General features: G+C 37.3%; 1 protein-coding gene and 1 long non-coding RNA gene across 3 annotated transcripts; one reads left to right on the top strand and one right to left on the bottom strand.

The window, feature by feature from the left end:
• Window positions 1-250: 250 nt before the first annotated feature.
• LOC138902855 (uncharacterized) lies at window positions 251-886 on the bottom strand. Its single transcript, XM_070190756.1, has one exon. The coding sequence runs from the start codon at window positions 884-886 to the stop codon at window positions 251-253; it is 636 nt and encodes a 211-aa protein (XP_070046857.1).
• Window positions 887-6028: 5142 nt separating this feature from the next.
• On the top strand, window positions 6029-11624 carry LOC104103823 (uncharacterized). 2 transcript variants are annotated; one of them, XR_011412927.1, is made up of 2 exons: window positions 6029-6496; window positions 11372-11624. It is a non-coding gene; the product is annotated as an uncharacterized lncRNA (long non-coding RNA). The 2 variants fall into 2 exon arrangements; XR_011412929.1 differs by having other exon boundaries at window positions 6029-8963.
• Window positions 11625-13705: the final 2081 nt, after the last annotated feature.

Raw genomic sequence — 13705 nt, 5'->3', positions numbered from 1 at the left:
ATCTTCAACTGGTGATAGCTTAATGTCAAGTCAATCTTCGAGAACACCCTGTCACCCTGAAGCTGATCAAACAGATCATCAATGCGAGGCAATGGATACTTGTTCTTGATAGTGACCTTGTTCAACTGCATATAGTTAATGCACATCCTTATAGAACCATCTTTCTTCTTCACAAATAACACCAACACACTTCAAGGAGAAACTCTCAGCCTGATGAACCCTTTATCCAACAACTCCTGCTACTCCTCCTTCATTCCTTCAACTCAGATAGAGCCATGCGATACAGTGCAATAGATATGGACTGAGTTCCCGTCACAAAATCAATACCAAAGTCAATATCCCTATCGGGTGGCATGCCCGCTAGGACAACATGAAATATATCTGGGAACTCCCTTACGACTGGGAATGAACCAATAGTAGCAGTATCGACACTAACATGTCTAACAAAAGCTAGATGTGCCAAACACCCCTTCTCAACCATCTGTTGAGCCTTTAGAAATGAAATCGCCCTACTAGGAGTATGACCTAGAGAACCCCTCCATTCCAACCTTGGCAACATCGGCATAGCCAACGTCACGATCTTAGTGTGACAACCAAGAATAGCATGATACAGAGATAGCCAATCCATACCCAGAATCACATCTAAATCCACCATGTTAAGCAACAAGTTATCAACTCTAGTCTCATATCCCCCAATATTAACCATACAAGACCGATATACACGATCCACCATAATAGAATCACCAACAGGGGTAGATACATGAACAAGAATATTTAAAGAACCATATGGCATATCCAAATAAGGAGCAAAATACAATAATACATATGAATAGTTAGACCTTGGATCAAACAACATAGAAGCATCTCTAGGATAGATTGATACCATACATGTAATCACAGCATCTAAGGCCACTGCCTCGAGCCTACCTAAGAAAGCATAACATCGAGCCTAACTACCACCTGATTGACTACTATCAACCTAGCCCCCTCCTCTTGGACAATCTTTGGCTACATGTCCTTGCCTTATAGATGACTGGGCAAGGGATGAAGCAACGAGTGAAGGGAATATGGACTGAGAAATCTGCGAAGCTACGCCTATAAAAAGTCCAGGGCAGTGTCTCATTATATGGCTAAACTGCCCGTACGTAAGGAACCATCTAGCTAATGGAGGCTGTTGAACCTGAATCTGCTCTTGATGTTCCGAATATCCACTAGAAGAACCCTGAACAGACAAAACATGGTGTAAACTAACTAGGAGAGCACTAAAATATGATGCAACTGGTGTGCTGAAAGAGGATCGAATCACTACACCACTAGCTCCATACTGTTTGAAATGAGATCTCCTACCATGATGGCGTCTAGTGAACTGGCCTCCACCACCAAATGAGGTGCTACTGAAACTACCACAACGACAAGGCCTCTTATCCCTCATCATAGCCTCTCTCCCCTGACAACGGATAGGCTCGATTCTCCAAGCTATCTCCATAGCTTGATAAAAAGTAGTCCCAATCTCCGACTCTCGGGCCATAGTAATACAGATACCATAAGTTAATTCCTCAATGAATCGCCTCAGCTTCTGTTCTCGACGGGGATCAAGAAAGTGGCATGATGAGACAATTCTGTGAACCTCATCTTATAATCAGTCACAGTCGTGTGATCTTACTAAAGGTGCTTAAACTTACTCCTCAACTCATCTCTTGGTGTGTGGCATATACCTCTCTAGATAAAAGTGCGAGAACTAAGTCCAAGTGAGTCGAGATGAACAATTTGGCCTACCCAGCTCATAAATTTGCCACCATCGTCTAGTAGTCCCTCTCATGTGAAAGGTAGTGGAGTCTACACTATTAGATTCTACCAAGCCCAAATTGTGAAGCATTTAATAAAATCGGTCTAGAAAATACTGAACATCCTCTAAAGCATCCACGTCAAAATGAGGAGGATGTAACTTCTAAAACCTATCAAGCCTATTTTTCTCCTCATTCGGCATAGCAGGCTCAACTACAAGTCTGGCTACCACAATAGGCTGCTCATCGCCAACTAGCAATGCTTTTGGCATCGGAACTGCCGCCGCTACCTGCTCTAAGTTATAAGTGATAGGAATCTGAGCTCCACCTCTAGCTTAAGATGTGGCTGGGGCCATTGGAACCATTCTAGCCTGACTCAGGGCATCAATAAAGCAAACCATGATTCTGTGGTGGCACTAGGGCCTCAATGTTCTCATCCATGATCCAAAATCGGTTGTGGATTTAATACCAACTTGGCCCTACCCCGACCTCCATCAGTCCCAGGTACCATCGGTTGTGCTTCTACTCTAGTACCTGATGTCGATGTTGATGTGCACGTTCTGACCATCTGTGAATAGAAGAAAATGATTTAGACTTAAGACAATAATCAACGCACAACAAGGAATCAAGGAAGGGATGTTTCATAAAGCCCTATAGCCTTCCGCAAATAGAGACGTCTATGTACCAATCCACAAGACTCTATTAGGCCTGCTAGTGACTTGTGAGACCCTTAGTACCTAGATCTCTAATACCAACTTGTCACGATTCAAAATCCCATGAAAGGTCGTGATGGCACTTAACCTTCTTGCTAGGAAATCAAAACACACAATAACAACAATAGAAGCCAATGATTAAATTATCTAATAAGATATGACATAAATATAAAAGGGGAAATAGTTTCAAAACCAACATATAGATACAAATATCGGAGAAAGGGTCTATACACGACCACAACTGTCTAGCAATGCCCAAACACCGATGTCACAACTATCACGAGCATCAAATATTAAGAGTAAATTATGTCTAACAATATAAAATATCTATATGAAAGAAACAAAAGACAAAAATAGATAATCAAGGAAGGGGACTCCATGTGCTACAGATAGAATAAGCAAGCAGCTCACCACGAAGTCTCCAAATGCAAGTCACTAAGCAGCTAAATGGGTACCACTAGTACCGGCCTCAGAATCTTCACAAAAGTGTGCAAAAGTATAGTATGAGTACAAAATCACAGTACTCAGTAAGTATCAACTCTAGCCCCGACGAAGTGGTGATGAGCGATCGACACTGACACTTAATAGCAGTATAATAAACAAGTGAAAGCATTAAAATAAACAATAATTAAGACATGACATCATCAAATGGATACAAAGGTTAAGTTATAGTAATAATTGATATTTAAGCATGTTTTTCATGCAAAGAACCACAATATAGAGTCACGTATCTCAATTACTTTCAAAATAAGGATAAAACTTAACGATGTGTATAAATGAGGGTTAAGGAATAAATTTTTGATGCATATGCATGATCATGATCTAACTCAACACCTCACAGTACCAAACCAAATGGTCGACACTGGCCAAGTGTCCAAACTATATCCAATCTGGGTGCTTGTGCTCATAGGGCACAAAGTAACATGGGTAATCACCTGATTCTAAAATCCATATCCACGCGTTGTTGCAGCGTGCAACCCGATCTATTAATAATATTAAAGTCCATAATCAATATTCGCTCATATTGTCCTTTGTGCCAAATCCTAAAGTATTCTCAATATCCAACTCTCTAGCTCATGTATATGTATATGAGATGATGTGATAAAGGCACACCAGGACATAATAACAAAATGCATATAAGTATTACCATGAATATGAGATAGCTATGGCTAATTATATAATTAACTTTCCATAAAAGTTCAACATGTTCTATTTTTTTCTAAAGTTTGAGTATGATATCAAATATGAGAAACAAGAGCCAATAGTCACCAGATCGTAAGTCAAATAAGGCAATTAGATGGATATGGCTATAGTAGAAAGCCTAACATGGTGAAAGAAGTCCATCAAGTTCAAATCAAAGTCATAATTCTATCACAATCTCAAAGCATGGTTTAAGATTCATCACGTAGTCAAAGAATTAATAAATTATGGAAAACAATTCATAAAGTCTCAACAAGGCATAGTATTGCCTAAATCTAACCGGCTATGGTCAAAACCTAGCCACGCATATATGCTCATCATCTCGCATATACGAAGCACCTAAATCAAGTCGCAAATAGCACATAAATAGCCTATGGAGAGAAATCCATCTTTCAAGGATAGACAAGAGACTTACCTCCACCCGGTAATAACTTCAACCTCCTAACACAGCTTTTCCTTTCAAGTCAACTTCCAAACTCCTCGAATCTAGTCAAATACAACTCAATAACGCCAAATACTATACAAATCAACTCCAAGCAATAAAGTTTTAATCTTTACTCAAATCTCCAAAAGTCAACAAACATTAACCTGACCTGCATGGTTAAAATACGATTCAAGGGGTAGATCTCAACTATCCATAACTCTACGAGTCCAAAATACGTAATTAGATTCCATAACTGAGTCCAAATCGACCCTTAAATCGCAAAAATTCCCACTTTTTAGTTATCAAGAAAAACCCCAATTTTCTCTTAAAAATCTCAGTATTAAAGAATATAAAACCATGAGGATTCAAGATATATAATCAAATCCAAGTGAAAATTACTTACTCGTAGACGTGCGCCCAATCCACGTAGGTACGCATTCGCACCTGCGATCCCCCTCTCCACAGAAGCAATCCTCCAAAGGACTAACTAGCCTCGCAGGCGCGCCTCCACCAACCGCATGTGAGATCTTCACACATTCTCTCCCTTTTTTGCATCTGCGACAATTCCCCAGACCAGCTCAACACCGCAAATGCGACACACCAGTCGTACCTACGCCCAAACTTTCGCAGGTGCGATGCACCAGAACTTCTAAATGGCACCAAAAATGCTCCGAAATACTTTTGAAACATATACGATCCCCCCGGGACCCCGTCCAATCATGCCAACAAGTCCTAATACGTTATTCAAATGCAAATGCTCTAAACGCCACAATTAACATCAAAACAAAAAATCAACGATAAAAATCTATCTCTTAACTACCAAATTTCCAACTTCAGCAAACACGTATGTATCATGCCTAAACATTCCAGTTCCATCCAAACTTCGCACACAAGTTCCAATCAACTAAATAAACCTATCCAAATCCGCAGAACACTTATCGGAATACGATAATATCAAAATCATCTCCCGGTCGAACCTATTAACTTCCCATTAGAGCCAAATCATTCTAAGAACCTCTAAATCCAAATCTGAACATACGCCTAATGCCAAATCACGATACGAACCTATTGGAACCATCGAATAACTCGTTGACAACCAATTTTGACTATCGCTTTTAAATTAAATATTTTACACTTATTAATCAGCAATAAATATAGTGGAGTATTTTTAAAATTAATAATACCTATTTTCTCAAAATATAAATGATATAATAAGTATAATAATAGTTAGCAATATCAATTATATAATATACAATAATTTAGTCTTAAATATTTATAATTCTGTAGTTAAACCAACTTTCATAATTCTGCAGACAAGTATTACAAATATTTTAATAATTTAGTATTAAATCATAATTATATTACCTTTAATACTTAAATTAACCAAATAATTAGTTTTTATAATTTAATCAAAAATACTATATTTTAATTATTTAAAACTAGCTAATTACATTAATTTTGATAAATATATTTTATTACATTTCATTGAGATTAATTTAATTATAAAAGGGGTTAGAAGTTAAAATAGATTGTAATTTCAATGATTTTAAATCAATGTGGATATAATTTCAATCCTATCCAGCTTAATTCGGCCGAAAACACAAGCCCAATGCTTCATGAACCAGTTTGGAAAGCCCTTCATCCTAGTTGGCAATATGTGCCACTCCCTTTCAACCAATCTTTGTAGGCTACGTCACCTCTCTCCAAATACTCACACAACTAACACAAATAATCTGGACCGTTGATTAAAGCCATCAACGGTCAACAATTAATCCTAACTTTTCCTTTTATTTAAAATCATTCAAGGTTTCATCTCCAGCGTTGGATAAAAAGGATCCAACAACCCTCGTATTAAATGTTTTATCCATTTTAAATCTCAGAAAAGTTGGAGCCGTTGATCAAAATGATCCAACGACTCCCTCCCGTCTCTCATCTTAACTATCCACCCCACCCCAAACCTTAATCATTTCCCACGGTAGCGACCACCTCTCTTTCTGTTTCCTCTCCATGTTCTCTTATCTCACTGACCCTTATCATTCCTAAAACCTTGCACAAATTCGTGCAAGGTCACTAGAAATCAAAACCAGACATCTATCCTGTCTCTTTCAACTAAAAATCCCACCAGGTTTTTCCCTTTTCATCACCAAGATTTGAATCCCAAATCCCCAAATCCCCAGAACAAATGATGCGAACAAGAATCTTATCACCCCCCCCCCCCCCCGTTCTTTCAAATCAATACATGTATGATATGAATCTTGACCTCATTGTCATGATTCTTTGTCTAGATGTCAAACGGACTGAGCTATGGACATGGGCTTTAACCAATGGCTCTTTTCTCTTCAACTGTCGACCTTTTCCACCATATTGGTGCCAAGGTAAAAATATCAACTCTACTTTCCCTCTGATTTCCTCTACTTTTACTTTTTTTGCTTTCATCTGCCTTCAATCCATACTTTTCACTATCTGTGAATTCAAATGAAGCCCTAAGTCTTCAATGCTACTATAAATAGAGCTTCTAACTCTCTCACCAAACACAAAGGAAAAATATTAAAAAAACACACAAACACACATTAAAGTCTGAGAAATTTCTTTTGGCTTAAGTATTCTGAAGTGCTTCTCGAATTTCTCTTTTCTTTTCTTTCATTCATGCTCGAGTTCGATTACTGTAAGTTGATTGTGAGGTTGGGTTCTTAAATGAACACATATCATCCTTACTTGGTTTGTTTCTCCAAAGAAGGTCAGTGAACACTGACCTCCCACTTTCATTCCTCAATTGCATATGTGGCTCTCTGCTTATGATGTCCCCCTATTAATTGCATGTTGTTCATGATATTCATCAGTAACATGTGAGTCTTTTATTGTATTTTGTATTTGTGTTATCCTTGTTTTAAAATTAATGATGCTTTTCTGATGATTATCTCTGTGTTGTTGTTAAATCTATGATGGTTGATGGACTTTGTTTCTCATAACTTAGTTAGCTAAAATGATTCTACATTGTTGTCATCCTCATCGGTAATCCTGTTGAGCCTTCATGCTAAGTTTAATTTTACTCTATGTTATATACTACATGTGGTCTATCCCTGTTGATTGAGTAATAACCATATTCATACTATCATGTTGACTAAGTTGATTGAACCATATTCCTTAATTTTTCCTGATATCCTATTTAACTTGTTAAAATCTTTATAGCTGAAGAATTATGCTATCTTGATCCTCATGCCTATGATGTATGTTGTACTGGTTTAGTTCAATGACTGATCCTCATTACTGGTTTCGTTCATGTTATCATGTTAATATGTTTACTTAGCTATGTGACTCTAATTGACAGCTTGTTTATGACATTATTTACTTAGCTATGTGGTTCTAGTTAAATGCTTGAGTGTGATACTGTGATGTTCTACACATTTAGGATAAAACGATTCATGTGTCTATTATGATAATTTGAAATAACAGGAATCGTGTAGTGAACCTTTTTGGAATGAATTATTAATAAATATGCTTACATGTCTAAATATAAACTTTCTATATCTTGTTTGTCATGTCCTGGTCAGCTGCAGAATGAATGCCTCTACTTGTTATTCCACGACTATTTGACAACACTGTTTAGAGGGCCCTCACTCATGAATCTGAGTATAGTTCGTTACGATAATTTAAAAGTCTGATTGACTGTGCATTGTCATGATTAGATACCATGCTCATTAGGTTTAGGTAAAAACTAGAATTAGCCTTCCTATTCAAGTTAATTACCCATTGATCTAGTTGATTGGTATGCCCTTTGGGAACTCTGAATACTGCCATAAGTTTTCAATATAGGGAATTCTTAGATATATGCCTACTTGCTTTGGAAAGTTATGTTGAAACTGTTATGATGTACGTAACATGTTCTAGTGATGTAAACCTACTTAAGGGAAGTTCAAAAGTGTTTAGACCTTCAATGAAGATAATAAAATAAATGTATATGTTTATCTTTGTCCACTACTGATGCCTTAGACTACTTAATGTGTCACTCCTGAGCTTGAAATTGTAAGTGATAGAGTATGTTTACTAGCAGCATGTAACAAACTACATGTGCTATGTGACCCTTGTTTGATTTTGTCCTAGTAGTGATTCTCACAAGTGGTTTGTACATGTTGTGATACTTTAGCATCAACCTCAGGGCCTTTAATGATATTGGAACTCTAAAAGTCCACATGTAGTAACTAGTCTTTATATTTTGTGTTTTTGATGAGAAGTCTTAAGGTCAATATTGTGTTAGTCATTAGCTGCTTATGCTCTTGTACTCTAATGATGGTTGCAATGCTTAATATGACTATTTGGTACCTTTGTTTGGCTAAATCATTGAAAGGGTTTATGATGAACCTTCTGTACTTATCTCTGTCATGCTAACTAAGTGAAACTGCCGAGTTAACATTTGTTTGTGCTCAAACCTTTGAGGAAGAACGAGGGTCAATGTTCAAGGGTATTTGGGTGTGAGCCTGGTTTTGTGGTTGAGGTACACTTTCCTGGCACAAGTACTGCTCGGGGTTCATTAGACCCTCGTGAACTTTGAAGTGTCAGTGGTCCATTGGGGGACTTCATAAATAAACATGGTTCACCCTAAGCCCTTAGTCACTAACCTTAATTAATCTTCATAGGGTTAACACAGATGAAAATTGAATTTACTGTATTCTTTAGATTTTTTTGTTATTAATTATTATAATTTTATCTTACTTCATCTTTATATTAACATATGCTAATTATCTTCTTTTTATTTTTCTATGCATGATTGTTTGGCCTGCTGAGTTCATTTGGAACTCAGGCCCAAGCTCAGGGAAATTGGGATGCTTCCTCACCTATTGGAGTGTAACGACCCGATCAGTCATTTTACTTTCTCTGTTCCCCTAATTAAAACTCTCCATATGTTCTTTTACTATTTTATGACTTGCGGGGATGGTTAGTTTGGGTTTGGAAGGGTTCGGATTGAAATCGAAATACTTAGTTCCTTAATAATTGCTTAAAAGGGGTTAATTTTGACTTGAGTCAACATTTTATGTAAAAGACCTCAGAACCGAGATTTGACATTCCCAGTACGTGTGTATGATGATTTTGGACTTAGGCATATATTCAGAATGGGTTTCGGATGACCTGGGAGCATTTCGGCGCTTAATATTAAATGTTGGCGCATTGAAGGTTTTCAAGTTCTTTAAGTTTGGTTTGGAGTATGTTTTGTTGTTATCGAGGTCCGTTAGGGATTATGAGCCCAGCGAATAGTTCCGTATTATGATCTAAGACTTGTACACAAAATTTTATGTCATTACGAGTAGTCTAAGTGTGATTCAGCGCGTTCGGGGCAAGTTGAAAACTTGCAGTTCATAATTTGATTCAATTTGATTTTGGGGTGCAATTCTTAGTTTTAATATTATATTTCGTGTTTCGAGAGTTTGAGCAAGTCCGTATTATGGTTTTAGACTTGTTGATTCTTTTGGATGGGGTCCCCGAGGGAGGGGGGACTCGGGTACATTTTGGACCGCTCGGATATAAGTAAAAAATAAGTTGTTCTAGTTTCCTTCTTCGCGAATGCGAAGGAAACCATGCGATCGCGAAGAAGGAATTGGGGGACTGGGTGGTTTTGTGCTTCGCGTTCGCGAAGGCTTGGGGCTAGAGGCCTTCGCATTCGAGGGAGACCTATCACGTTCACGTAGAGTCAAGGACCTGGGATTGGGCAACCCAGTTGCCTTATGCGTTCACGAGAGAGGGCACATATTCGCGATGAGAAGATAGCCCAGTGCATCGTGTTCGTGGGTGTCCTCTCGCGATCGCGAAGGGAAAAATTTCTAGGTTCGTCAGGTTTGCCTTCCCGATCACGAGGGCTTGTCCGCGATCGCAATGAAGGCACAAACCTGGGCAGAATATTTTAAAAAACGGGACTTAGGCCATTTTCTCTTATTTTTTATTTTTTTGGATGATTTTGGAGCTTCTTGGAGAGGGGTTATCACCTAACTATTGAAGGTAAGTAATTCCTACCCAATGTAAGTTTAATACATAGATTATTTGTAGATTTTAACATGCAAAATGTGAAAATTTTAGGAGATTGTTGAATAACCTAGGTTTTGATAAAAATGGGATTTAGCCATGAAATGATTATGGAATTGGGTAGAAATTATGTATTTGAGTTCGTGAGATTATGGGTAATATTTATCTTTAAAAATTTTCAGAATCCGGGCATGTGGGCCTGGGGTAAATTTTAGGAATCTTCCAATTTGGGTTGGGTAATTTCTCTAATAGCTAAATTATGAACTTGTGAATGTATATTGATTAATATATATATAATATTTGGCTAGTTTCGGATTGTTGGGCACCAAGTTGAGGCTTTAGAGTGGATTTGTGAACCGAAAGTGAGCTTGAGATCGAGGTTAGTCTCTTGCCTAACCTTGTAAGAGGGAACTCATCCCCTTAGGTGTATCTTGTTGTGTATTACTTATGTGAGAAGCGACGTACGCACTAGGTGACAAGATTCCATGTGTAGCTATATTCCAGGAGGTGTCCGGGTATACTTAGGTCCACATCATGCCTTTAATTGTACTATTGAGTTTATTATGCATATCAATTGTCTTGAATAGAGATGAGACTAGGGATTATAAAAGTTGCAATGTTCGACTTAGATTTCTTATTTTTCGATGAATTGAGGAATACTTAATAACTCTAAGAAATCCATGTCCTCTCGCATCGCAAGTACTTTCGCGAGAGAGGTAAACTTCTATACTCTTATGGGATCGGGTCATTCGCCTCGGCAGTGCGATAACACTACTCTTATGGGAGCAGGTCATTCGCCTCGGTAGTATAGTAGATGCATCTATGATTCGTATCGTTAGACCCTCGGTAGTGCACACAGTATTTTGGATCGGTCCATACGACCTCGGCATAAATCGTGCATGATAATGCTGGGAGCCCGAATACACTTGATATTATTTTTATGAGTTAAAAGGTTATAATTTATTTAATAGCCTGAAATTGTTGAAGTTAGCAGTATCAATTGGAGATTTTTAATTTGGCTATCAGTTAAAGAACCATTTACTCATTGCTGGTTATTGTGTTATTATTATTATTATTCATGTATTCTATGCTTATTTAGAATTTCTGTGTTTTTATTACTAGCACGTAGTAAGTGTCGATGTCGACTCCTCGTCACTACTTCTTTGAGGTTAGACTGGATACTTACTGGGTACATGTTGTTTATGTACTCACGCTACACTTTTGTACTAATCATGCAGGATCTGAGACAGGTGCATCTGGCATTCATTCAGGGACGCACCCCTAACACCCTGTGGCATAGTGGTGAGCTGCTCTTTGAGTCCGTTCTGTAGCACCCGCAGTCTCTCTTTGATATTTACTTTTCATCTATCTTATTTCAGAGAGTAGTATAGATATTTTGTATATTCTACTAGTTGCTCATATACTTGTGACACCGGGTCTTGGGAATATGCTAGTAGACACTTTATGGTTTTGGGTATTTATTTCACCGTATCTTGCTCTTTCATTGGTTCACGCTTTACTTTACTATAATTATCCACCTCTCATTTACTTAATAAATAAAAATCAACTATTTTAAAATTATTAAAAAGAATAAATATATGACTAGTTCATTGTTGGCTTGTCTAACGGTGACGTTGGGCTCCATCACGGCCTATAAGGAAAAATGGGTCGTTACATGGAGTTTGCCGCTGTTAGAATCAACCTGGGCCTGGCTGCCCTTCCAGCCCAACATGAAAGAGTCCAACTATCCTCACTTTGCCTAAATATGTGTTTATATTATCATTCCATTTTCTACATATATGTGTTTAGATAACTGACATTGTTATTGGCTATTTGTGGTTGTTTTGATTGATTAGGTAGACCGTAGGGAAAGTCAAAGTTTAGTGGGTAAAAGGATAATTATGATTATAAAGATTAATCATTTTAAAATAACCTTGACGCTTTTTTTAAAAATCTGAATACTCTTGAAGTTAACTGTTTGTGGCAACTAATCTTTCCTTTATCCTTTAATGAGTTTTTTTTTTTTGGTTATAGGCATCAATAGGACTCGGATGAATGTTAAAAGAAATCGAATTCAAGTCTAAATAGAAATATCCTCTAAAAGGTCTCTAGGCAAACAAACTATTTTAACACAAAAGCAATCGTGTAGAAATAGCTTCAAAAGAAAACAGATCAATGATTTTGAAAAACGCAAGGGGGTTCTACTAGTACAAATTTTCAATGAATAAACAAGGTATACCCATTTTTCCATTTAAACAAAATATTTTTGAATAATCATCCATTTTACAAAGTGTATTACAAAGGTTATCAAAATGAGTTCTACCATTACAAAGGAGATATACATATTTTTCTCAAAATAAGAGATAGATTTTCAATCAAGACTTAAAACATTTCTCTCGCTTTTTACAAAATCCCGCATAGCAATTTATAACCAATAATCAACTAGGATAGATATTTCTTTCCCCGAACCTAGCGTAAGTTTAAGGAGCTACCTCAGGTAGATTTTAAGGGATGCCTAACACCTTCCCCTTAGAATAACTAGAACCCTTACTCAAATCTTACTGGTTAGTAGACCATTAGGACAATTTTTTTACAGACTTATAGGTACCCTAGTATACCTTAAATATTAGGTGGCGATTCTTTTTATCAAATTCAGAGGAACCACTAGTTGTATTTTGTTTTGACCTATGCAAAATTGGGTGCAAAACATGGAGACTATGCTGGGGATTTACACTTAGGTTCTCACCTTAGCGGACTTAAGCTAGACTTTGAACTTAGAGATGTTTGTTTATATTCTAATTTATTGTGTGTTTAATTTTCCAATAGGTGTTTACTTGCTTTATCTTACTTGATTATACTTTACATGACTTTATAACCTACTAATGTGTCTTTATCATTTTATTCTTAATATTATCGCTGAGTCACCACAATTACTTGTTACTGCTTTATACACTGTCATCATATTTTTCTATCAAGTCTTGGCCGTACAAAATCACACATAATGTCATCCGAGGGCTGTCTCTTCACCCCTCGAACATTCTTTTCAAAACTCTCTAGTTTCAGAGAACGACCTTGTCAGGTCAACTGACATATTGTCTCGTTGTTATTCAGTCCAACTCCAAATTTAGGAAACACTCTACTCTTAGCAATCATTGGTCATGTTGCATAAACTTTAGATGGGTCGATCCTTAATATTGACTCACAATTAGGGAAGAAACCCTAATGTCAACAGGTCATTCACATAATGACGTGCCTTCTGTGGAATGATAAATCAATCCAGATAAGACACTAAGGATTCAGAGTAAAATACTTACCAAACCCTTCACCCTTTTTAGATGGAAATCAACCGCAACGTCCAGGAAATTAGCATGGTCATGGGAGCACCTCACAAATTTAAACAATCGTGGAGGAATATCTGACGAGAACATGGATATGAAATGAGGATGCATCGAGGAGCACTAACTGCACTGATGAACATCCGAGCTGATAGGGTACTCACTAGGTTATTGATAGAGTTCTAGGATCCATCCAAGGCGGTTTTCAAGTTTGTTGACTGCGAGCTGACACCAACA

Source organism: Nicotiana tomentosiformis, chromosome 12, assembly GCF_000390325.3.
Source record: "Nicotiana tomentosiformis chromosome 12, ASM39032v3, whole genome shotgun sequence".
Lineage (NCBI taxonomy): Eukaryota > Viridiplantae > Streptophyta > Magnoliopsida > Solanales > Solanaceae > Nicotiana > Nicotiana tomentosiformis.
The sequence above is the reverse complement of the archived record's forward strand: the minus strand, read 5'-3'. Positions and strand labels throughout refer to the sequence as shown.